At 42.4% G+C, this 27,561-nt stretch overlaps 1 protein-coding gene across 7 annotated transcripts in view; it reads right to left on the bottom strand.

The window, feature by feature from the left end:
* Positions 1-27,561, bottom strand: part of CUX1 (cut like homeobox 1) — a 269,606-nt gene that overhangs the window by 208,115 nt on the left and 33,930 nt on the right. For all 7 annotated transcript variants that reach the window (XM_057373313.1, XM_057373315.1, XM_057373314.1 and 4 more), the window contains exon 2: positions 12,296-12,406. In XM_057373313.1, coding sequence (XP_057229296.1) covers positions 12,296-12,406 — 111 coding nt within the window. The remainder of the gene's footprint in view (positions 1-12,295; positions 12,407-27,561) is intronic.

The raw sequence follows: 27,561 nt of genomic DNA, 5'->3' as shown, positions 1-27,561 counted from the left end.
CCTGGCTCCAAACCATTGAAGTTAAACCCCTTCCCTGCAGGCAGGAGAGAAGCCTTCCTCTTTAGAGGGTGGGCAAGGAAGGAGGCAGGATTATTTGAAGTCAACCTGGACACAGTAAATGGTCTCTAATGGTATCTAGAACACAAAATTCAGRATAATTTGAAAAAGTTATGAGGTTGGACATGATCCAAATCCAGATGAGCACAGCACAGCAGGATGTTCTGCAGATGTGTCAGTGACTCTTAAATTGAGCTGTSCCTGATTTTTTGTTTGTTTTTAATCTACCTTTCAGCACCAGCAATCTTGGAAAGGGTACACATGAAGCCAAACTGTGAAGCACTAAAGGAAATTAAAAAATAAGCCAGATCAACCATTACAGAAACCTGGTGCCATTCTATTTATTAATTGTGTCTAAACCTCCATCAATGTGTTCTTGCCCCTTTTCCCTTGGAGAACCAATACAGGGTGGCTGCACTCCACTACTGAGCAGCCTCCTCGTGCCACTTCAGGGCCTCTTCCCCCCCAGGAACCATCACCTCAAGAGTCAGAACTAATTAGATAAAAATCTGTCCTGCACCATCATCCCCAGGTTCTGGAGGTTTAAAGAACCTGTTGAAGGCACTTGCTGATGGGTCAGAATGGCTCTACATTGGCCTCCAACAAAAAAAGATGGGAAAGAAYGTCTGGATAGAGGTTTGGACTATTTTTTTTTTTTATGATTTTTTAAAAAATTTTCTATATTACATTCAAGATACCTGCACTYTCCTATGCACATTTTTTAAAGAAGTGCTACAAAGTTCCTCCTCTTGCTCCCGCAAATTCCAAACATTGAAGGATTTTTCAGACTGTGTATACAATAAAATAAAAATATCATCAGAAAACAAACCATTAAGACCGTGGTTATGGTTGTTCCTGACTGTGTCCCTGGTTTKGGGGTGGGCAGAACATCCCAGCAATGGTTTTCACCCCACTGGGATGAACTGGGATGTCTGCTACCCCTCCCTGGTGCTTTCAAGGGAGTGAGGAAGGAGAGTTAAGAGCTGCCAGCCTCTTGTGCAGCTGATGAGCAGCAGCCACCCAAGAGGTGGTGCCGTGATTTTGTGTAGAGAGAGCTTGTAAAGCACTTTGGGAAGCTGCGGGATGAAAAGCGCTATATAAACGTAAGATATTATTATTATTAAACCACTGATCTGACAAGAAGAGACAGCTCTTCAAATCTCTACAACAGCTTGAGCTGAAGAGATCAGGGAGTCCAATTTGAAAAAATAATAATTTGAAACGAATTGGAGGATTAGAAGTGGCAGCTCTTTTGTGGATTCTCCATGGCAGGTAAATTTAGTAGGCTACTTTAATTTTGCATCGTTTTAACTCCTGGCAATGTCCTGTGCATTGAATCTGACAGAGAGACAGAGTGTTTGAAGCTGTCGTGGCTACATTTTAGTCTCCCGATTTTACAATCAGTGTTTGAATCTGCTACTACAACTCTGGGTACGGAGATCAGAGGCTTATCAAAGAGGCATCCATTTCAAAGACAAGCAGCAGCTTTGACTTCATTCCTTCGATGCTTAAAATTCCTGAAAAAGCAGATGAGCATACCACAAAACAGGTCTGAAGGAAATCTCTCTATCGGCTGTAAACCTATTTCAGTATTAATTTTTTAAGGATCTATTTTGGTCTCAAGTAAAATGAGTGTGTTTAGCAGAGATAATCCTCTCAACAGGTGAGCTTAATATATGCCTTTTCCCGTGACTGACTGCAAGAACGTTTTAAACTTATTGCTTTTTCAAGCATTAATTGAAGAACTACTTCAACCAGTTAGCTGATTTTGTTTAAATCTTTTTTTAGACTAATAATGTCTCTCCTTCCCTTACAAAGCAGCACTTCATTTCTTCAGTGCTGCCCTTATTTTACCTGCATGGATGAACTGTGGGCAGCGACATGGGTGGATGGCAGGAAGATGCTGGGCTTTGGAGGTGAATCACACTCTGCACTGCTGCTGTCCACACTCAGATCTTGGCTTTGAGCTGAGTTTCAGCATTCACATCAGTGATAATGTGACTGAGCAGCATCCCTGCAACATGGATGTGAACCTGGGTGGTTTTCTCCCTTCCCATCTCACACACACTTTGGCCACTCACTGGAACCAAGTGCTTGGCTGATTTTTGCTAGAAAGCAAGAGGAGATTGGCCCAAAGTTCCAAAGGGATCTGCAAATCTGATCCCAGCTCCTCCAGATGAGAAGTGCCCAGCCCAGGGAAGATCTGAAAAGCTTGTGCAGGGAGCAATGGAGAGTTAACCATGGAGCAATGGAGAGTTAATCATGGAGCAATGGAGAGTGTTCCCAAAAGCAAGGGAGAGTGTTCCCAAAAGCAATGGAGAGTTAAACATGGAACAATGGAGAGTTAACCACAAAGCAATGACGAGAACCATAGAGGAATGGAGAGTTAATCATGGAGGAAGGGAGAGTTAACCATGAAGCAATGGAGAGTTAACCAAGGAACAATGGAGAGTTAACCATGGAGCAATGGAGAGTGTTCCCAAAAGCAAGGGACAGTGTTCCCAAAAGCAATGGAGAGTTAAACATGGAACAATGGAGAGAAGCATGGAGCAATGGAGAGTTAACCATGGAGCAATGGAGAGTGTTCCCAAAAGCAACTGGAGAGTTAACCATGGAACAATAGAGAGAACCATGGAGCAATGGAGGGTTAACCATGGAGCAATGGAGAGTTAACCATGGAGCAATGGAGAGTTAATCATGGAGGAAGGGAGAGTTAACCATGGAGCAAGGGATGTATTTGCACAGGGAGCAATGGATAGAGTTTCCCAAGGAGCAAGGGTTAGTTTTCCAGATATTCAAGTSATCCAGGCATTCTGAGAGCATGAAAACCTGGCCCTGCCAAGRTGAGGCAGGTGAGTGCAGCCCCAAGCCCACCTCTGGTTCTTTTTTCATCTAGTGCTGCTGACTGACCCATCCCAGCTCTCCAGCACCTCATCAGCAGCCCTTAGAGGCAAAGGGGATAATCAGCAGCAGGTTCATGTGTCTGACTGAGGCTTGGGAGATGAGGCACTGGAACCTGGTACAGCTTGAAAGGAGCTGCTGCTCTGGCAGCCAAGGAAGGTGTCAGAGCTGCCTCTGGAAGCCACGGCCATCCCAGCAGCCAGAGCACAGCTCCAGTGCAGGTGTGAACCTGCCCTAAAGTGCACTGAAAGGGCTTTGGGCTTCAGCTCTTCAGAGCTCAAATGGCTTCTGACAAACAGGACTGAGAAGCCTCAACACATTGGGGTGTGTTTAAAAGCACTCCCAGTGGATCTCACCCTGAAGAAAGCTTGGGATTAAAATCAGCTTTGGAAGGGCAGAATGTTTGCAGGTGCCTCTCCTCACCCAGCAGCTCATCCATCAGCAGCCAGCCTGGGAACACAAGCTGCTTTTGTAATATTTTATTAAAAGGTGCCTGGTGCCCACACACACACACATGTGGACACACTGACGGAGCTGACACACTCTTCAGAATATTTTAAATTACTGTTATTTACCCAGTAGGAAACAAAACCTATAGAAAACCACAGCAGAAGTTTTTTACAAATGTGATGATGCTGTGTCTACCTCATCCAGCTCCACAAACCAGGTTGCTTTGGTTCCTGAACTGAGCAGGTGACATTTTTTTGTTGCTTTCTCTATTTTAGCCACAGGAAAACCATTTTGGGGCAGAAGTGCCCCATTTTGGGGCAGAAGTGCCCCAAATTTAAACCGCTTCAATCTTAATAAGGAATAATCACAGAACTGATGCCTTAGGATTTCCGCTTCTATATTTTCCATGTCTCTGTAACCCTGTGATTCTTCAGTGTTTAAGTCCAGACTCCACAGACAGTGCTGAGCTCCAGCTCTCCCATTTTCACACAAAACAATTCCTCTGCAGCCCCAAACTCAAGGACACCTCACTGTGCCAGGCCCCAAGAGATKGAAACAACAGAGAATTGGGGGGAGCAAACTTGGAGTCAATGACTGCATTGGTTGCAGCTGCAATTGGAGGATTCAGCCCTGATGTGCAAATGGACAAAAGTGAGAAAGAGTGAAAAACCCGTGAGCCATTGTCCATTGTGGGTGCAGCCCCTGGATGGGCTGGGACTGCCCTGAATGCACCTGAAGGCCCTGCAATGAACAGAACTGCTTTGGATTCTCTGGATTTTGTCCAGACTCTCTTCTAGGTAAGCCCAACAAGGCACTGGAATCATAGGATGGGCTGGGTTGGAAGGGACTTTAAGCTCACCCAGTTSCACAGGGACACCTTCCACTGTCCCAGGGCGCTCCAAGCCCCATCCAGCCTGGCCTTGGACACTTCCAGGGATGGGCAAACCACAACCCCAGTGTCCCTGGGTGACAATAACAAATAAATTCAGTGATGTGTRCCCAATGGGCTGCAGGCACCATCCCTGGTATCCCCAGGACCAGCACACAGCTCAATCCCAGCTCATCCTTCCTGCTGAACACCAGCCCGGAGCTGCTGCTTCTAAAATAACCCTTCCTTTTTAAAAAGTCAGTGTATGTTCAACAGATAAATAACCACCTCTGTACTTAAAAAGTGCAGGACTGTGGCCATAAATAAGCATTAGTGCTTCAAAAATTGTGAAACCGCAGCTTTATGGTTTTAAACAGAGACAAGGTGGAATCCTGAATGGTGGCAATGTATTTCAGATGAAAGCTTTCAAGCAGATGAGGAATAGTTACAGGAGTTGGAACCTGAGTAACTACAGTTGCATTAAATTATTCCATCTGCAAGTCCATTAAAAATTGTTAATGGTTTTGTATGGCTTTTATATTTATTGGGTGGGTTTATTCCTATGTGAGTCATACATATTTATTACCCGAGGCCAGATAATGGTTATTAATAAAACTTCCTTTATTTGCATACTGTCTTGATGCTGCCCTAAATATTTACAACTGGACTATAAAATAAAAAGAATTTTCAAAAATTCTGAACAGTACAAGGGATGCAGCACAACTTTGCTTTTTGTACTTTATTACTTTTTTGGTGTTTTGTTTTTTCAAAATGGGGGGAAAAACCCTCAGCCTGGTAAATCCATTTCTTTTCTCAAGTCAAAAAAGCACTAATTCTTTCAAAGCTTTAAAGCACTATTTGAGTGAAGGAAGTGAGAGGAGATCCAAAGTTAAAGCAGGCTGGCTTTTTTTATAATTAAGAAAATACATATATTTCTGCACATAATTATGAACAGTAACAAAAGCTCAGTATTAAAATAGGTCCACTGAATCCCTGGAATTGTGCCTGCCAACTAAAACACCTACTATGAATTTAGTAATGGGTTATGCAAACATAAATTACAAGGCCAGACATTTTAAAAGGAAAAAAAAGTGATTTATTGTCACACTGGAGACACGGCAGGATAGAAGCACAATTTCATTTTTCCATATATTCATCAACACTGCAGATGTGTTAATGCAAAAAGAATTCCAAAATAAAAATGACTCTCAACTGCTCTAATTCTCATCTGTCATTTCATTTACTTTAAAATTGTTACCAGGAAGCACTTTCTTTTTTTTTTTAAGCAAGCAAAACACACTAAAAATTCCTGGAAGAAAATAGGTTTTAAGAGCATTTTACAGACATTAAAAATCAAGACTTCATCCAAAACTGACCACAACAGAGTGGCCCTACAGAAACTTGGGATATTTGGGAGGGTTTTAAATAGAAAAAASCTTCAAATTATCATTTGTACCCTGGCCATTTGGCTTGTGAGTATTTTTTACTCAACATATTAATAGTTTCTGCTTTCCTTTCAAGCATTTCCAACTATTCACTTATCCCCTGTCAGAGCAGCGACAGGAATCTCTCGTAACTGGCAACTCCCATTAAAAGAGTTTTTTTTGTGACAGCATCATCATTTTAATGAGAACAACACGTCCCTTTAATTACACCTGAGCAACTTTGAGGTGGTCCAGTGGATGGGCTGAGGGTTACAGAACGTTTGCTCACAAAGTAAAAAGGAAAAATAATTGAATGTATTTTAATTATTTCTTCGCTCGGTAAATACACACAGGAAGGAAGAGCAGGGATACTGATGGCTGTTATTTTTATAACTCCTGAAAATAAGTCAAATTATTGTTCACAGGAAATTTAGGAACTGGACTTTGGGCTCGCTTTGAGAGTGATCTCGATATAAATTCCAAGTTTTACACTTACCTTTGWAAGTACCATAAAACAGAATGTAAAAATGGCTGGTGATTGTTGGTACCAGAGTGAGAAAAACCTCAGCTATTTCAGCTAAAAAAATGGCAATATTTTYCCTTAAAAGCCAGTCAACGATACATCAATAAATCACCTTATATCTTAATGCACACTGCATAAAGCAGAACCGTTCTGCAGGAGGAAGGATGACAAATGCTCTGTGAGATGAAGGGTTTTTTTCCTTGATTCTGACCTTGAAACCATTCTGGTTTTGCAGATCTCAGCCCCAGCCTTGCCCTGCCCCGCTGCCTCTCTGGCCCCTTTCCAGCTGGGTCAGCCCTGCAAGGCTCAGGAAAAGGCAAGAACTGGGGAAAAAAAACAACTTTGCTTTGCCTCCTTTCAGCCTCAGTGACAGSAGATCCTCACTGCAGCACCAAGGGTTTGACAAGGGAGATTAATTTGGAAATATTTGCTTAAAAATGTGTCTCTTTGTAATACCCCAAAATATCCCCTTTGCTCCTTTCCTGCAAGRGAAAACGCAGCACCCTCAGCGTCACTGAAATCCAATACCTGCAACTGATGCTACCAGAGGAAAAGGGAATTCTTCAGTTCTCAAGAATGCTCAACCAGGAAAATGCTCAAATGAAATAAATCCAAATTACTAAGAGCGARGGACTTAAGAGGAATTAATTTGTTTGACCACTCTAATGGGTTCAGTTAAATCAGATGTGTCCCCATCTTAAATATTTTTGGAAATTTTCAATAAAGTAATTTCCTGCCTCTTTTCAGGTTTACAAAAATACTTTTGAGGTAAATGTGTTGTAGAAATTGATTTTAAAGTATATTGGAAGCAAATGGAAATAGTAACTCACAGTGGCCTAAGTCATGTGGTTTCCAAAAAATGCTTTAAAATTAAACTTCTCTGCCTAAAAACACTCAACACAACTGTGACTTCTGCAGGTCAAAGGAACTGTTTTCCTGGGTTTCAGACTTTAACAAATGCTGTTTGAAAATCATGAACTATGAAATCCTATCTAGCAATAATCCCCAAAATGTGGCCTCATTTGTCTCCAGCCYTGTTACCCCCAAATAAATTACACAGATTCTGCTGCCCCCTCACCCTCCACTGCCACTCTGCCCTGCTGGGAACAGCACAGGTTAAGACAATAAAAACTATTATTAAAAAAAATAATAATAAAGTCTACTGAGTATGGTAGGAATGGTCAATGGAGGTCAATTTTAGGAGAATCCTAGAAAAATACAKCTGAATTAAAATTGTTTTAATGTCCTCTCACTTCTACTAAAAAGGCATCAAGAGACCATTATATAGAAATGTGTGTGAGAAACACTGATGGGTTTCCTGTTAACAATGAGAAYACGCTAAAGTGAAATATGTATTGAATAATGACAGTAAAATTACTGAGACCCTGAGTAAAGCCTGTCCAGGATAAAAATTAACCTGATTTAACCACTCTTGACTCCACTGCTGTTTAGATCACATTTAAAGACATGGGGATAGATTTCATTACTTTTCTGAAAAAGTCACATAAGAAGAAGAAGAAGAAGAAAAAGAAGAAAAAGAAGAAAAAGAAGAAGAAGCTTTTCCATTTAGCTGTTGAAATATCAAGCCCATGTGGTACAAATTACCATAAAAATAATTTACCTGGCAAACAAACCTCTTAAGAATAAAAACACAGGAAGGGAGGACACGGCACCCAAATATGATCCTAAAGGAGAGGTTATTCATCAAAGGAAAAAAAAAAAGAAAGAGGGAGGGAAAGGGAAAAAAAAGAGGAAAAAGGAAAAAAAGAGGGGAAAAAAAGGTGGAAAGTGGGAAAAGGAAAAGGGGCGAGGGGGAGGAAAAAGAAAACAATCAAAGGAATGGAACAACCCAGCTGTAGATGGCAGCAAATCAATATTCACCCCTCTGTACACAGACACTGAGAACATCAATTATCCTCAGACAGACTGTGTGTTTTCAGTAGATTTTGTTATTATTTCCACTTTGTCACACAGACTAGACCARAGTTGACTGTGCAAAGTCATAGGGAATCACCACAATTCACTACCCACAATTCTGAAGATCCTGCTCTCATTTCAAGAACTAATTCAAGCAGCAGAATTAATTCATTTCTTTCTTTTTACCCTTAATTTGATTATTTTTTCCTGTAGAGACTGGATGTTTCAACAGAACACTCCAGAAACATTGGAGATGAAGACTTTTAGAATTTTACACTTTTAAAAATGGACCCCTTCCATAATAACTGTCTCCTGTGTCCCTCCATTACTCTGCCCATCCAACCTTTAATCTGCTTTACAGGATTCAGATGCAAATTTGGGCACTTAAAGCTAATCCTGACTTTCTCAATCTCACCAGCTGAGTTCATTTACAACCCAGAAACTGCAAAAGGCAACAGCAGCGAGGAATCACCCATCCAATTTTTACCCATCAGGATAAAAACCAGGGGTCGCAGCAACAGGGTGAGCTCCTGTCTCCAAATCTGGGTTTTATGCAGCAGTTCACATCTGCCTGATGTTTAGAACTCCTGCTCTCCCATTACAAAATTGGGAGCTTATTTTATTTGCCAGGAGCAGCTGGCTCAGGCCTCCCAGGCTGGTCTTGTGCTCAGTTTAATAATCCCTGGCTCAGGTGAGCCTGGCAGTAACTCCACAGCTCAATATTACCTGGCTTACATGGCCAAATCATAGAGGAAAGCAGTGCAGAGTTGCAGGTTCAACAGGCTGAAAAGGAGAAGTATTACACAAGCTTTCCAATGTCTAAAACATTGTTAAATATTTTAACTTTTCGACGTTTAAAACATACACAGGTATGTAGGCAGAAAGTGGTTGCTGAACTAAGAATCTGGGTAAAAAACAAAGTTATCAATATTAGCAACTGTTTACATTTTATGCCAAAAAGTATTAACCTGTGCACCTGAAATTATTTAKAGACTAAGAAACCCCAGCTCTCAAAGATGGTTATTCAAGACCTTATTCACAAGAGAATTGGCATATGAGGATGGAATTAAGAAAACTCAGAATTTCACAGGGGTTAAAATACCCCCAGAATATCCCAGTTGGTCACAACAGTTCAGGATTTGTCACTGTAAGAAAATAATCATCTGATGCAGGCTGGCAATTCACATGATATATTTTGAGATGTCTTCCAAGTAACAGTCATGTAAAATTGATGTTTCAAGTAATTTCCTGACCAGCCTCGGCCTTTCCACAGAAGCTGCTCAGGGGGAAACAAATTGAGACTGAAAACACTCCAGGTCTGACATGACCTCCTCAAAGGTGTGAGGAGCTAAAGAGTATTTCTGCAAGAACAGGTTAAGAGCCCTTTCTTAAAGTTTTTAAACTTCTTAAAGTTTCTTTCCACCACTGAATTTTCTGTTCACATGAAGTTCCCAAATATGAGATACTTCTTCCCAGAGTCATCTCCCAGTATGCCAGGACAGAAATAGTATTTTAACATTTTTAAATACCAAAAGCCCGAGGGTCATTCCTCTAAACATGAAAACATTGTATTACTTTTGCAGCAGTTTGATCATTTGCAAGGAAGGCAGAAATGACCTGAATAGATCTGTCACAATTTTTAAAGGAAAAAAGAAACAGAAGTATCCTCAACTTCATTAGTAATTTTTTGAATCCTTTTCTGCTGCACAGGAGATAACTTCCAAGCAGACATTCTGCAAAGTCCGGAGGCAGCAATGAATAGGAAAGTCAAGGCAATCAACATTTGTCTCCTGATTTATGGTGGGACTGGCAAGGGCAGGGGATAAAGAGATGCTGGCACAGCCTAAACCAGGGCTGCACTGACAGGGATGCAGGGCAGGGTGAGACAGAAAATGGAAAGTAAAATTCTGAAACAGATTGTTACATTTAACAATTCCATCTTTGTGGGTTTTTCTTTTTTTAATGCCAAGAAAGTTGTTACTTCATCGTGGAAATTTCAATTGAGCTGTACACTGAGTTATTTATCTGTCTGAAGAACATTCTGCATCCAGGCTGGTTTTCTACCACAGAACTCTTTTGTTATGAAAAAGAGCACGTTGATGTTTCAGGAACACAAATGTATCAGTTTGGAAATGCCAGGGGCTCCCTGTCCACCTCAAGGATGTTTCCCATCCCCAGGAGGTTTCCAGATCAAGCTGCAGTTGCTCATCTGCCTTCTGATTTCCCAAATCTGTCAAGGTTTTGAGAAATGTTCACAGACCTCGCTGCTTTTTGGGAGTGCAAAAAACAATTGAAGGTGAGCACACACTGCAAAAACTTCAAAGTTCTGTGTGAGGAGGAAATCCAGTGCAGTTTTCCAGCAGGGATAGCTGGACACTCACATCTACCACAGCAAAACCCCTGGACAGGACAGAACAGAATTTCCTCAATCTGAGCTCCCTCCACACCCCTGAGGGAAAAGACCACATCTCAAACTGGCTACAGCTGCCTATTCCTACAGTTTGGATACTTCCTTCTAATGCTCTGATCCRATCTTCATTTTTAATTGTGTCAGAGAAAGTAGAAGTTGTTCTTTAGAGAGAAAGCTGCAAAACAGCACCACAGCAGAGAAAACAAAGAAAGAAACCCTAAAAAATCCAGGCAGGCTTATGAAGGAATGTGGTTTCATAGGGGTCCCAGAACAAAAGGTGAGGATGTAGAACCCAGCAAAGATCCCAATTTCCTCAAACACTGGGGATGTTCAGAATGTTGTTTTGAATACTGTCCCAGAATTAGTAAAACTTCTTTCATATATTTTGGAAGAGAATAGASGCTGCAAAATTGTATTTTGTAAAATAATATTAAAAACCCTTCMATTAAATAATTTAACTTCCATATCCTCCTTACTGGAAAGGTCTAATTGAATATCATTTCCCACTTTTGCATATTATTTCCCACTTTATCTCCTGAAGTAACTACAGGAGGCTGCCTTTGCCTCCTCTGTACATTCCTCTCCCACTGAGTTACCAAGGTGCTCTCCCAATGAACTTAAATAAAAGTGTGGTGTCATTGGGGTTTTTGGTTTGTTGCTCCCCTTCTGCTCCACAAAAATCAAACTGGCTTGAAGAATTCCTCCTGGAATCTGTCTGTAACGTGCCATCAGATGGGAGCTGGCAGCCAGAGCCACATTCTGATGAATTTGTCCTTTTCCTTATAGGAAGAAAAGGAAGGCAGCAGGAAACAGGTTTTGTGGTATGAACTTAAAGTTTTAGCAAAGAAGCTAAAACTAAAACTAAAAGAAGCTAAATAATAATAATAAATAATATTATAAACTAAAGAAGCTAAAACTTAAGCTTCTAGCAAAAAAATTTAAAATGTGGCCTCAGAATTCCATCAGTTTTCTGGATTCTGCACAATTTTCTGTACYCTCCATAGTCTTTCTCTCCTTCTCTTCCCAGTTCCAAAGGGAGACAATTCACCCTTTCACAGCTCCTGAACTCACTCTTCAAATTCTTTTACTCCTTTAAAAAAATCCTGTTCCTTCAAAGCTGCAGTGCCAAAACTGTATTTTTTTAAAAAAAAGAATTAATTTCTGCCCCACAAAGCCTCCTTAGGGCACTGGTTCAACATCACTTCCTGCTCCYCATGAATCCCATGAGTTTTTCCATTGCTCCCTGCAAGTTTCACCCCACACCTGCTCTGTGTTCATCCTCCCAGGATGAGAGTTCAGCTCAGCCCTGACCTTGTKGTGTTTCCAGTGGAATCAACAGCGAAACTTAATTTGATTTTTGATGGAAAAATGAGCATCTTTGAAGTTACGCCCTTGATATAGATTTATTTAGGCAGCAAAATGTCACTTTCTGCAKCCAAGTGCTTGGAGAGTTTGGATTGGTGAAGGATTTTTTTTTTGCAATTCTCCAGGTTTTGTGTTATTATATAATTTAGAGCGAGTCCATTTGAAGGCCGCTGTTGATGCTTCCTCTAAAAACATCAATCAATATTTCAGAATTTACAGAATGCAAAAGCTGCCTGATGAGAAAAACATCAGAGATAAGCTGGTTTAGACAAGGACCTGGCAATACATACAAAAAAATGACAGAAATAAACCTTTGAGAAGAAATCATCACTTCCACATGCCTAAAACCATCTACCACMGTGAGAGAATTTTCTCCTTACCTCTGGAGTGTTTTTCTTGAACTCACGACTTTGCTCAATAAGTTTTTTCCTGGACTGCTCACTTTCATCTTGCCGGTTCGCCAATATTGTTGCTGTGGTATCGAGCTCTCTCTGTCAAGAAAAAGACAACAACAAAAAAAAAGGAAATACAGTCAGAGATCTGTTTGTCACAGAAAGAAAAGGAAAAAAAAAGGCTTGCATGTACATCATGCTACTGGGAATATTGAGATGGATGGGCTGTGGAGCAGCACAGAACAAAGCACCAGGATACCACAGATCTGACTTCCTCAATAACAGCAAATGAAGTTCTACAAACTTTTTGATTCCATCTTCCAACCAAAACATCACCATTTTCCTCAAAAGTATTCATGGCTCCACCCCAGCATTCCAAAGGACAGCAGCAGTGGCACACAATACAGTGTCCTAAAAAATTCCCAAATCCATTGAAGATCACAGATACTGGATGTATTCAAACCAGGAAGATTTTCACCTGCCTGTTTTTTAAAGATACTGATTTTCCCTTTTTTGAATTATTCTTTAAAAATATATATATATATTAATTGCAGTATTGGTCAACCTTCTATCTGAGCACAGACTGGTTATGCTTCAGTCACTCTCAGTTTCCTACAACACACTCTATATAATTCCAYACTGCCACTGCAATGCTCTTTTCCATTTAAGTCATGCCTTATTTGAATACAAAATTATCTTTTCCTATTATTGGAATCTGTTATTAGCAGGTATCTCCATTTCCTCTCCAAAACACATCCTTTTTTAAGCACCTGATGAATGCCAGAGCATCTTCCAACAGTTTCTACCCYGCTGAAGCAGAGGCTCTGCTGTTTCCCAGTTTTCTCCCACTGTGGTATCCCCATCCCAGCTCCTGCTCTCAGTGCTCTGCTTCCAAATTTCACCATAACAGACTGAATGGGTCACTCATCAGTGCATAAACCAACAAAATTCAATCTCCAGTGCCAGTCTGAGCCTCTGCTGTAGTATTTCCATGTAACGTGAAAAAATACAGGCAAACCCCTCCATTCAACTGCAGTCATCATTCCCCAGGTCACTCGAAGAACCAAGAACTCCTAAAAGGGATTTGGCACTGTTTTTCCCCCATTATTAACTCAAAAAGAGAAAAGCCTGGCTGTGAGAAAGAAGTTCATGAAAGTGAGAACAAAAGAAAAGCCTGGTTGTGAGAAAGAAGTTCATGGAAGTGAGAACAAAAGAAAAGCCTGGTTGTGAGAAAAGTTCATGAAAAGGGAAAACAACATGGTAGAGCAAGAGTACCTTCAGCTCATCCCTCTGCCAACGCCTGCAAAACTCCAACTATTCTCCACCAGAAAACCTCCCAGACCTCTGGAACTGGTTCATAACTCAACCACCTGTGAGGGACCACAAGCACAAGCCTGGGAGCTCCTGTGAGGTCTATTAGCAGATCCCAAAGAGGTGGTCAACTTGCTGCCTTGATACTTGATACAGATAATCCTGTCTGAATACTCTGAAAAAGCCTAATTCTTCATTTTAGATACGTTTTTGTTTGGGTAGATCCTGGATGGATGGATGGATGGATGGATGGATGGATGGATGGATGGATGGATGGATGGATGGATGGATGGATGGATGGGTGTTTTATACAACTTCAGTTTGACCTCTGGAGGGAAAATAAAAAACCTTCTGCAATTTCCAACTCAAGAGGACCAGTATTTTTCCCCCTTTAGGTTTATTARMATAAAATTAAGATCCTTTTWTRWATATATATATAAATATATGGACCASAGTTATCCTAATCCTTGGAAACCAGCTCGATATGACAAATGGATTTGAAGCCAAGAAGCATGCAGCAGCCAGTGACCTAAATATTGTCACTGAAATGCTTAAAAATCCTTCTATAGCTGACTTGGAGTGAAGAAACAGGGCAATATGTCCACCAGATCTTGGTTTGGAATTCTGTAACATATGTGAAATCTATTGCAGAAAAGTGGGAAATACTTAACAGTTGGATAAACCACATTTGAAATTCATCCCAGCTAAGTTTATGCAAGAAAAAAGAGCAACAGAAACCAATGTGGTTAAGCAGAACTATAAAGAGCAATATAACGGCTAAGCAGAAGGCTTTTAAAAAATATAAACAATCTGGTACGGCCAGAAACTTGGAAAACTATATTTAAAAAGGAAGCACACATTTAGAGCCAAGCAAAGAAAACACAAATCATGAAGTGAGAGGGAATTTCAGTCGAGCAAAGAACCAAGAGCTTTGGTTTCCCACATCGAGCACTAGCGAGGAACCAATGGAGATGCAAGACTTTAAAAAGACCTGTGCTTCCCCGAGTTTAGAGACCAGAAAGAAAAAGAACTGATTAAAAAATAAATAATATTCTGTATTTTTTGCTACGATGAAGAGAAGAGTCAGGCAGCAATGACACAGAACTTTCTCACCCTCGCTGCTTGACTGATCCTGGTGCCACGGCACTCTCACACCGGGCGCCTTTTCACTGCTTTCTGAATTCSTTCTGGGACAGGGCTGATTATTGCTCCCCACCAAACATTTCCTCCTGTTGCCAAGGAGAAGCGCCAGCACAGCCCTGCTCAGAGCTGTCTGATTCTGGGGGCTGGAGCCCACAAGCTCCAGAGCTTGTGCTGAGAGTGTAAGATGTGATTCCAGCTGAGGAACAGCAGGTATCCAACCCCATCGTCTGACACACCATAAGATATTAAATCTTCAAGCCATGTCACAGTTAATAAGACCCAAATCAAAACTGTTTGGAAAATCGCTAATCTTCTCTTTCCTTACTGGATTTGAACCATGTACAATGCAAGTTTCATTAATTTACACCTAATAATAGATACAGCATTACAACTCACAAGCACTAATGGCAGATTTTTCATACTTTTGTGATTTAATCTCTTTAGATAGCCCAATTTAAAAAAGTAAAAATTTCAATGTGGCCAGTGCATTATTTCTGCGAGCCAGCACATTTTAAGGAGCCAACAGCAGTAACTTCAATATTTCTGAGTACTGTGTAACACTCCGAGGTAAACACCTTCCCATGCAATCACTCTCTAAGCAGATAACAAGTGAAAAGATGTAATTCTGTTCTGAGGGAAGTGTGTTGSAGAGTCAAAAACAGGAGGCCATGTCTCAGTATCATCCTCCACACCTTTGAAATCAAAARGGCTCCAATGAAAAGCAAACAAAACCCAGGGCTCAAAGGTGTTGCAGCAGTGACCTGGCTGTGGAAGGGATTCAAAGGCTGGAAGCTTTAGTTCCACTGATCCAACACTGACTAATGAACTTTCTGGCCCAAAATAGCCACCGTTCAATCACCCCTGCAGAAAGGGAGTCAGTGCTTGGAGCACATCTTGAGAGAGAACAAGCAAGACCTTGATCCCTCCCCCTGCCCCAAATCCCATCGATTTAGGGCAGGCACAGTTCAGAGAGAACTAAAGAACTCTCTCCAGGGTTTCTACTTTGACCAATTTYAACAAATTTACTGGGGGTGGGAGGGAGGCAGTGGGAGGAGAGGAGACAAGAAAGTCTTGTGCTCCAATGTGTGGGAGTCATTAGAAGCAGTCCCCAGAAAACAAACATTAAAAGCTTTCTTTCAGGCAGCATAGAAATAAAAAAAAATCTAAAACAAGGAGGGTCAATCCACTGCAACAAAAACCACCTTGAAGTGAATTTGTGTTTTTTTAAYTCAGGTCCTTCCAGACCCCCTGTTCGTACTACCCGTCCTGTGGTGACACGGCTGCATGGGATCCAGCAGAGCAGAGCCAGCCTGCTGAAAATATCCCATCCTTTCCCTCCTGATTCCTGCTGCATGGAACAATCTCCCTGTTCAGGGCACTCTGTGCCCACAAGGAGTGGCACCATCACACCAGGGAGGTGGCAAAACACAGCTGGAGTGAGGGGGCTGTGGAATCCCCCTTCTTGGCACAGCCTGCTATAAGGTTGATCCCAAGTAATTACGAAACTCCAGGCTCCCTGCAGGTGAGTTTCAAGATTGTTTTCCTTTAGGGCTGGCACGGMTTTGCCCAGCAGATTCATTCCTTGATAATCACCCAAGCAGCAGGTCTGCACCACTGACCAGTTCTGCACAACAAGTCCCTTCSCTTCCCATAATAAGAAGATTCCAGTCAGCCCCTCCGTGCCTGAGACTTGGGAGCTGCTGGCTGGCTGCTCTCAAAGGTGAGTCCTAAAAATTACTTGCTTTGGAAAAAGATTCCAGAAAAAAAAACGGTTTTCTCGGATATTTATGAAGCCTTTGTTCCCTCACCCACTTCCAACAGCTACTGCCCTGCCATGGGCATTTCACAACCAAAGGAACCGCCTCACTTCAGCATCCCAATTCCCCYCAAAGTGCTCCATAATGAGTCCTCAGTTTCTGCTTCAAACCAGTATTTCMATGGCTTACATGGAACAACTTATAAAAACCTGTAATAATCATCCATAATACTGTGACATAACTGTATCCTGAACTTTTGTAATTCTCCCATATTAAAATGTTTAATCCCTGCTGTGTTTACCACAAAGTTCCACACTGGAGCAAGAAACACGCATCACGATTTTAGGACAAACTGAGTATTTCCTGGTGGACTTCTAGACATGGATGCAAAGCCTAGGCTGTGCCTTTGAAAGCCTTCAGTGTGGCTGCAGAGATTAACAGGACRCCAGGAAGAATTTCTTCAGAGAAAAAGTGGAATTGGAATGGGCTGTCCAGGGAGGTGGTGGAGTCCCCATCCCTGGAARGGTTCAAGAAACACCTGRATRTGGCACTCAGTGCTCTGGTTTAGTTGACGAGGTGGAGATCAGCCACAGGTAGGACTYGATGATTTCAGAGTCTTTTCYARCCTTAGTGATTCTGCGATTCACCATCAACCTCATTTTACTTATTRCAAGGACAGATAAACCACAGCTTCATGTAGGTTGGGAATTTTCTACCAGTAAATCCAGCACTAACCATTTCCCCCAAAATCCTGTTTCTGTATATTTAAGGTATTTCCCTTTATCATCAGTTCCATCAGTTCCCCACTCTGCTAATAATCTGCTACTGAAAGGAGTTTTCAGAAGTCTCATTTCTGTTTCAATCCTCTCCCAGGACTGCATTTGTCAGATCTRTCAAAGCTCTCAATGTGGCTTTTTGGCAATTTTTAATTTCCTATGAAAGGAAAATTTCCCAGTGCCAGGATGCCCCTGGTGTAGAGGTGTCTGGCAGAACTCTACACACGCACAGCCCACTTGTCTTGGGGAAATTTTATATTTCCCTGCCTGATCCCTGAGACAACCCACCCTTCAATCTCAAATCCCCATCACTTTCACCTGTCCAGAAGCCAGCGTACTGATTACGTAAATAATTCAGAAATATTTCAGAAATTATAAACTGCTTTGCAAGCTTGGTGTGTTCCTCTGGAAAACCAGAGGCGTGTTCACCYGATAAAGCTCTAGATTATGGCTGGGGGAGAAACCACAGAGCTGACACTGGGAATTTTTATTAATGTCTGTTTTGACTGTAAAAGGCCARCCCCAGCTCTAAAGTGCTTAGGAAGATAAAACATCATCAGAATCCTCGGCTTTTTTAAAGCCCCTTTCTGTCACAAGCAAAAGGAGAGACCAGAGAGTTCAACACAAGCTCAACATCTCAAGGACCACCATCCTATCATACAACTCAACAGTGACTGCTGAACCAACAAGAAAGACCAGAATTTTACATTCCTAGAGAAAAAAAATATTAAAACCCCACAAACATTAAAACAGATTCCTTAAGAAGTGTTTTGCCACTTGGCAAACTGATGAGAGTACCTTTCATAGGCAGAATTAGCTAGAAAATTTCAATAAACACATTTTATTTCCGCATACTGAAGTAATCTGACTCCAAGTAAGTTTTTAAACAAGCTTTAGCTGGAACAAATTTGGGGCTCTACACCATGCCTTTGGGACAGGGAGTCAACGTGTGTGGTGGCCACTGCACAGAACAAAGAGAGCAAGAACAGAGGTGCCAATGGAATCATCAATAAAATTACCATAATTAGCAGGCCACTAAGAAAAAAAACAAAGCAAAATGTGAAAAAAAGTGTGGTGTGGCTTTGTCAGCTCATAATACCACCAGCCAGTGGCACAAATGTGGGCAAAGCATATCAAAGCACATTGYAGGAGGGGAGAGGGAGCACTGGCTTTTCAAAAGGAGCCACTATCAGCAGAAAGCAGCCACAGAAATATCAACACCACCAGCAAATGCACTGCGAGGGGAACAGCCTGGCAGCACCACAGCCAAGATGATTATTCCTGTCTTTTCTTCTGCACCTTGAATTCAAAATTTCCTAGAAAATGTGAAGAACTGGAGACTGTTCAGAGCTATAAAGACCTTAACGCCAAAGGTCTGGACTGAACAAGCTTTTTCTCTCACTCAGAAAAATAATGAGACATGGCCAATTTGTTTTTCTTTGTTTCAAAAGGTAGTTTTTCTTCTTCTGGCATTATTTACTCCCTCCTCCCACCCCAGTCAAACCGAGGTGCAGAATGAGTGCGAGACCCAGGCCCCAGGAGCAGCACTGGGCTGTGTCACTGTGGGTCAGAGCACACTGGGGCTGCTGACAGTGGCACCACATGGGTGATGTGCTCTGACTCTCTCCAGAAATGAGGCTCAGGCTCCCTTCCCAGCWCCCTCAATCCTCACCCCAAAGCTTCTCTCCTCATGTTCCTCAGACTGTCACTCATCCCTTTGGTCCCACCAGCTCCACCATCACCCCCATCCTTACAGCAGCACCATTCACCCTGARCATTGGGCGAGCAGAAATCCAGCTGGAGGGTGGCTTTGACCAGACCCCAGCAGCTCTGGGGTCCCTGCTCTCTGCACCTCCCAGCTTGCCCCTTGCCCAGCCTTCTCCCAGGCTGCTCTCCCCAGCAACTGCACAGTGGGAAACCACCCCCTTCCATCACCTCACCCCAAGCCCCACACTTTGGGCTCCAAACCCGACACAGAAACCGTCAGCAAACCCACTCCACGTTATTAACATTCTGCTTGATTCTGCACTGCACTTCATCACACTTCGAAAGGCCATAAATTTCCTAAAAAGTGAGTGTTTGCTGAGGAGGGGGCTCCCCTGATTTTGTGAGCACAGCACATCCCCAGGTTTCGGCTCCCACCCCGCCCGGAGCTGCTGCAGCCTCCCCCACTTCCCACAGCACTGTTTTCACACTCTTCCATTTAAAATCAAAAGTTCAACCTGGCTCCTTCAACAGCTCCAACTGAAAAGTAATGAGCTGATGGAAGTGTTGCTGCAGAGAGGCTCCTGCAGCAGGATTTCAGATGGATAGGGTGAGGGGACAGAGGGAAGCAGCGAGTGCTGCTCTGGCTTGGAGCAACCTCCAGCATCCACTGGACATGGAGTAAAATCCCAACACAACCCTGGGACCTCCTGCTCAACTGCCCCGTGCTGCTTCCCACAGATAAAATGAATTTTGTCATGAACACTCTGGGTAATCACTGCGAAAGGAACAAAAAAATGCCTCAGCTTGGTGTTTGTGACTTTCAGGGCAGCTGCAGGGTGGTGGGGATCCGAACTGCATCTTCTGCTGCCAAATAAAAKAAATTTGGGAAACCAAAGGAAACCCACTGCCGCTTGCCCTGCTCTYGCCTAGGCTGTGGAAAGTCCAGCTGCTTGACCTCTTCTCTCGGTGGCTGATCAAAAGCTGCCCAAAGCACAAGGCCCGTGGCCACGCTGCCCAAAGCTCTGCCACAGCACAGCAGCCACTGACCCCATGGGGGACGTGGCCACAGAGAACATCAAATCCACAGTGTGGARATCATGGCATGACCATCCCATCAGGGCCACGCTGCCCTTCCCAACCCCTCTGTGTCCCCYGTCCCCTCCTCAGCCCTCCCCACAYAGGAGAYRGGGGACGGAGAAGGGAAAACCAACAGCTTCACCACGTTCCTGATCCCAGCAAACGACGAGGTTCCAGCTAGGAGATGTACAGCATCCATAATCAGTAAAACACATTTTTGGGAGACAATTTAAAAAAAAAATTGGTTCTTAAATTGGAAAATCTTACAAAATAAAAGACGATTAACTGATGAATAATTACAAATTACTGAATGCACTATTCCTGCCATTTGTTTGGAGCCCCGTGCTTGTGTGGAAGGGGATCATGCTGCCGTTTTGTAATAACACCTTCAGCTGATGTCTCACTTCCAAAGAAGATCAGATCCATGAGCTATATTAAATAATTCTTTTGACCACAGATCAAAGTAAAACGTGGTCTTAAAGAGTGGTTTAAATATCAGAAAGTTCAGCTCTTTAACTAAGCTCTGTTCCATCATTTAAAGGATTAAGTTACTCCCCTTCCCAGCCTAGGCTGTGCTGGTAAATGAAGCATGACCAGACTCTAAGTCCTGTAACCCAGAGCAGGATTTATAACTTGCTGTACAGGTTGTGACCAATAAATCAATAATATATATATACACAGGCTTGTTTCAGCGTGAGTTCTGGGAACTTGCTGTTTGAAAAAAAAAATACTCAGGCTTTTTTATTTTTATTCTAAATGAAAATGAACTCGTTGCTCAGCTTTTAGACAACTTCACCCAGCTCCTAACTGCACTTCTTCTAGAACAAAAATTCATTATTTTCCTTTGATGAAATGTGTTAATAATTTAATTTTTTTTACAAGGTTAGCCATTACAGACAGACCCATGKCCACCCTGAGTCCATCCCACCCACCACTCAATAATCCTTCAGTCTCCTAATGCAATTTCCAATCTCAAAGCTACTTCAGCTGTTTCCTAACATTGGGATATAAAATATTTACCAACAAAAGTATAAATACACACTGAAAAAGCAACCTAAAAATACTCTTAAAACCACATTTCAAAAGTAATTCCTTAAGGGATGGGAAAAAATTACCATGGACTTGAACTAATCACCTCATGTTTTGCTCCCTTCTCATGTTTTTGGGCATTGCAGAAATGGGATAATGGGTGAATAAACTATCCTACCGTGACAAATATGGTTTGGAAAAATGGGGCTAGGCATAACTTGGAATTTTTTGTTGGTGTAAGTCTAAAATCCTTAACCACGTGAACGTGTACTAAAGAAAACCTATAAAATACATAATGGAAACACCGTCCAGTGGCCCCCTTCTTGCAGGCCCAGTTCCACCTCCCCTTTTACCGCTGATCCAGGCACAGAAAATTCTGATTTTCTCCTTCATTGGTGGCCTTTGCTCCCTGTGGAAGAGCTGCTCCCCAGCTCCACAGAGCAGTGGGCATGGAGGAAGCTGGATGGGGAACTGGCRTTAAGAAATCAGCAGCAACAAAAACAAGATCAGAAGAAAATTACTGGCAAATGAAATTGCTGCCTGATAAACAATTTGAGCAGGAAGAGTATTTGGCAGAGGGTTTCCAGGGAACGGTCCTTGACTCCTGACTAACATGCTTCCTCYCTTGGTCTGAGTTTGTTGACTTTCTGGGCATTGCTGTAAGGTTTAGGCAGTTTCCCATGATGGGAAAAACACAGCTTTTTGTTTTTTTGGGTTTTTTTGAGAAGTTGCTTGTGAATGCAATTGGTGGATGTTTTCTAAAAAATTATAGATATAAATAGGAAACAAGAAAGCAACAATTTCTTTATTTAGGCTTTTCCTACTACTAAAAAGTCCCATTTAGGCATCTCAGTATCCTTTCTGATCTAAATCCCAAACAGTGACTCAGTCTGGCATGACAGCACACGATGAGAAATGTATACCTGGGGTTTAAACCAACAGCAAGCATGACATATTTCAGACAATTAAAGAGAAGAGCAGATTTTGAAGGCTTTCAGAGATTGCTTTACATGTTTTTATGTTTGATCTGGATGATTACAGTCCAGCATAAATAAATACCAACCCCACTTCACACCGCACTGAAATCGAGAGGCAGAGGCGGTGGAATGCAGAATGCCTTTTCGAGGTGTTTCCCAACAACATATTGCAGTACTTAGTTAAGCTCATTTTCTGTGACATGAAAAGGAAAATAGCAGAATTGACTCATGAAGTAAAATTAGCTGATGTACAGTCACAAGGAGGCCGGATTGGAGCTGACAGCAGCCAGAACTGCATTTAACAAAAACCAACATGCTAATAATGGTGCTGGTTCAGAGCCACAAGGGCTATTTTCTTTATTTTTAACATGGACTGACTGTTTTTAAACCAACATTTCTAATAGCATACCCTAAAYTGTACATCAGGAATTATTTAAAGACCTTCCAGGAGTGATGTATTAAGAAAGGCATTCATAAAATACTTTTTAAACACTGCAGATCKGGCATTTCTGATCAGCAGATGCCTCCCAGGATGAGCACCAAGCCATGGACAGCCAATATTTACCAGTTCCATGATCACAACTAAGGCAGACAGGACAGCTAAAACACTTTTTAAACAAACAAAAAAAACATCTTTGGTGATAATTTACAGAATTCCTCCACTATTCCCTGTAACAAATCACCCCAGAATGAAAACAACAGATTTAGCTGCAGTGGCACTGTCAACCTTGCTATGATACACTGGCACTAAAAAGTCCTTAATTTTGGCTATCAAATACAATTTCAATTTCTTGCACTTTAGGGCAGTAAAAACAATTCTGTGAAGACTCTGTGTTTACAATCCCGCAGTAAAGAATGCAGCTGTCTCAATCAGGGCTGATTGTCTGTTAATTAGCTCAGTTTTACAAGCTGATGGAACAGATTACTTCATTCCCTCCCCGTGCTCAGAAAGAAACTACAAATACAGTTATCTACAATACAGTAATTTTTGCTTCCCGACAATTTGGGGAGGTAGGTGATGTACCAGGGACAAAAGTGGCCTTGTTACCAAGAATTCATTTCTGTTTGTGTCTCTGCCAGACACTCTATCATACAGGGATTTTCAGTCCATATATATAAACACTCACATCTCTCTCCTGCATGAAAACTGAAATAAAGAGCACCACTTTCTGATCAAATGGAAATAACTCCCCTCTCTCTTTTGCTGAGGCTGAAACCAATCAGATGATCTCYAAGGTCCCTTCCAACCCAAATTGTTCTATGATTCYGGGATTATCTGAGTCCTTCAGGAACAAAAGYCAGGTCCTCATGGATAATTCCCTATCTGTATAATGTATTTAATCAGAATCACAATTTTGTGTGAAAACATTCAACATTTTGTGATCTAGAGCAGCAAACTGCAGGTTTTTTTGTCGCCATGCTCCATCCCCACATGCTTTTCCAGCAAACCACAAAAAACCAAAAAGAGCTGGTTTACCCCTGAGCTACTCTCTCAGATTCACTGTCTCTAGTATATCCATCCTTTATCCAGACACTCTTGAAGAGAAGCCAAATTTGAGCTTTCAAACATACAGACAAGAGGTTGGACACCCTCACCCAAATGCCAGCAAACACTTCTGCAGAGAAAACCCATGGAACACCACAAAGCCCCAGGCCTGACAATATGAAACTGATCCAAAAATGCCTTTTTTTGAGATGACACAACATGCTATACATTCTATCAAACAAGARGTTTCACTTTGAAACTGATTTTCTTTCTTGCTCAGCACAGATCCTTCATGATTAGGAAAAGAAGAAAAAAAGATGCAGCTAAAGAATATCTACATATTTAAAAGAAAACTCATTTCTGGGCGTACATGTAGCTACTAAGCTTATTGCAGAAGCAGCAAGTGAACAAATATGAAACTCTGCAAACACATGGAATTATCAGACCACCAGAGCTGGGTTTTGGCAGTGTATCTGGGTGATAAGTACAAAGGATAATCTAAATAAAACAAGCATTTTTCCTACGTRAAGACATCTGTAGACATCTGCTCCAACAGCAGCATCCCAAAGAGCCTCAAACGTCGTAATGCTTTTCAGATTTCAGTATACAAAGAATATGAGAGTTTGATTTTTGCATTATAGACAGGATCCAAGGCAGATCACTRAGAACACCTTGCAGAAAATCCTCTGGACCCACAGAAGCAGCAYCAGGGGAGGAGAAAGCCTGGAATGCAGCAGTCACCTCATGTGAGAGATGGAAACCTGGACAAGGAGGGAACCAACAACAACAACCACCTGCTAATGCCTGAGGATTTTTCCAGCTATTGTTTTTCACTTAAGTTTAGCTAAATCATATTTCTCAACCCTATAAGCACTTCTTTCACAACACCCAGGAAAAAGACATTCAGAATATGATCCCAGCTTTCCAAAGTTCTTTTGCAGACCAGAATAAAAATGGAGAGGAGAGGTGTGTTAGTTTTTGTTGGGACATTGTTTATTTGTGTATTTTTTAAATAAAGTTTTTATTCTGATATTTCCTTGACACGTTTTGCTGTCTGTCCCATTCTGAGACTGCTTTACCCATTCAGACCTGAGGACACCTCCTTGGCTTCGCCTCTAAACTCCAAACAAAACACCTTTGCTGAACATGCAGCGTCAAGTGCTGCATTTACATCCCTGACTTTTACTGCGACTCCAAYGCTTCCTGGGCTCTCCCGTGCCAGGGCACAGACAGTTACAGCCCTGGGAAGTTTCACCAGAGTTCCTCTTGAACTGCTGCCATCCCCTTGGCTGCCTGGCCTTGCGACATCCCAGTTTGCATCCCATCCCTTCCCACATGGGGAGGAGGCAGAGGTGTGAGAACGCYGGGGACCAGACTTGGGGCTGCAGGGGAATCGGGCCAGGCACCCACAGGAATGCCAGATTGCTGCCAGAATCCAGCCATTTGGGAAGGGCTTGGTGGCTGCTGTTGGATGGAGCACTGCTGGGGAGCCCTCAGTGCTGCTCCACTCAACATCTCTGGGTGTACGAGTTACGTGACCCTAAATCCATCTTCAACCTTTGTGCTCCACGTGCAGCTGCACAGGGAAAATCCCCAAAGGGCTCGCCAGCCTTTCCTCGATCTCCCTCAGCGCTCAGCAGGACACTGGCACATGTTTTGCTGTGGGATGGACCCTGAAATGCTGGGAAATGTTTGGGAAACAGCAAAGCTCACTACCTCAGTGTTACCTCAGCTCCTTCTTCAGGGCACCACCACTGCAGAAGCTACAAGGCAAAACAACCACCTACACATGCTTTCCTATTTTTGTGTGGAGCTCACTTGCTCTGCTGCTCCATCCTTCATGCTTTGTGCTTGATACAGCTCTAGACAGAGTATACTCTAGAAAACTGTCCATGATAAAAGGRGAGAGGGTACAAATTGTGCTTTCAAAGAAGTTTCTTCTGCGTCTCTACCCAAACAACCACAGGGATAGCAAAAATCACCAATAATTARATGAGAAATAAACTCAGACTCCACCTTGCCCATCTATTCACAGGGACTGCAGCAGCCCTGCTTGCTCCCCCATTGCCACAAGCAGAGGATATTTAGAGAAATGATGCACAATGCCTTTCCTTCTTCTGACACTCCTGCAGCGTGCCCTCATCTTGTGCTTTCATCYAGCCCTTTGTGGGTAAGGAATAAAACTGCTGCAGCATTTTAATACTGACTACACACATCAGTTAAAAAAAAAAAAAAAAACCCAAATACACAAAGCTCCCTAAAAACTCAGCCAAAAGAGAATGACAAAATTACACATTACTTCTGTCATGACATGCTCTCCTTTACCATATGTCTAAGGTAAGCAGAATGCCACCTACATAATGGATTCAGCCCTGGAGTAAGGCTGGCCTGCCGAGGCTGGTGAACCTGAGGTAACACTCCATCACTTATTTACTGCATCTCTAAAGCATTTCAGATTCTAAGCTGAATATATATTTCACACAGTACCAAAACTTTTAAATATCCACAGGAAGATTTCATTTTTATAGGCAATAAACATTAAATCTAAAGGACTGGAACATAAAAAGTGTTTTAATACCATATAAATCACCTTTCCCTAGACAGAATAAATCTCTGAAGGTTTTAAGGACTGCAGTATAAATTTTTATGGCAAATTATCTACATAGGAATTACTTGCACGAGATGCACTTTCACTTCTCCCTCTCATTTGCATAGTGCTGACAATCTTTTCAATCAAATCATTCAATCCAATTTGGGAAGTCCAGAGCACAATGTGCAGAAATGCTGGGTGGTTGGTTCTTCCTCCTCTACATCGGGAGGTTTCCAGCTGCTGCTCCCTGTGTCACATACAGAGGTTGGCTTTGCAGAGGTAACACCAGAAATCGGTAAAAATTAAGCAGCCACATCCTTGTGCAAAGCATTTACTGACCATTCTAATCTTTTTCAAGGCAACGCAGAGCTCATGGCATGCTGCAAGCAAAGAGTGACACAGTCTGAACTGGGACGGTCTGAATTAAGGTGCAACRGCCAAAATCAATTTTTGGGATGCTCATAAGGGGCATTTTCAAGATGGTACAGCACTGAGAGGTCAGGATGGGGGAACTCCATCTGTGGGGAGCCCCAAGGCTCTGCTAGGACAAAGGCACAGTGTGGGTAACAGGCCCTTCTCAAAGACATCAAGAACTGTGCTGGAGATTCCTCCCATTCCACACTCTGAATCCAACCTTATTTATTTAATTGGGCCCATGCAACGATGAATTTCAAACGCTCCAGGATCACAAATATTCCTATTTGAGGCCTGCAGCAATGCAGCTTTGCAAGAGGGATACCAAGGCTGGCTCACCTGGCTCTCCAAACAGTGGAAGAGCACTTGGATGAGTTGAACACACAGGAACGAGGATCTTGGAAAGGTTTAACACATAGGAACAAGGATCCTGGRTGAGTTTAACACACAGGAGCAGGGAYCTTGGATGAGTTTAAYAYACAGRAGCTTTCCTTTGGATGCCTYCAGAGGAGGCCAAACTTAAGGAGATGACGCCCTCAGTCAGGTTTCACGCTCTGGCTTCCAGCTCATCAGTTAATAACCGAAGTGGGCGAGAGACTGAGGATTTTTCCTGGTGAAACAGTAAGAGATCATTCCCAAGAGCTTCTGTCCCAGCCTGTCAGCACAAACCCTTCCCCATAACCAAAGCACAAACACACACTAGGTGTGCAATTCCCGAGTCTCCGAGCGCGCCCATCCCCATGGGACAGGCTCCACARAGGTGTGGTGTGCCGCTGTTACCAAAAATACCCAGCTTTATTCACTATTCCATCACAGCAAAGAATGTGCTGACAAGGATTCTCACAGAAACGGCCAGAATTAGTTCTTGGAAAGCCTCCTGTTTCCTTGGAGCCAGGTCTGAAATGTGCTCAGGACCTCACTGAGTCCTCCCCTCAGGGGAAAGCTGGGTAAATACAAAGTTAAAGCACCTGAAGAAGAGCAAAGTCA

The sequence above is a fragment of the Malurus melanocephalus genome, unplaced genomic scaffold (assembly GCF_030028575.1).
Source record: "Malurus melanocephalus ecotype Western Australia unplaced genomic scaffold, MMel_1.1 scaffold_193, whole genome shotgun sequence".
NCBI classification, from domain to species: Eukaryota; Metazoa; Chordata; class Aves; order Passeriformes; family Maluridae; genus Malurus; species Malurus melanocephalus.
The sequence above is the reverse complement of the archived record's forward strand: the minus strand, read 5'-3'. Positions and strand labels throughout refer to the sequence as shown.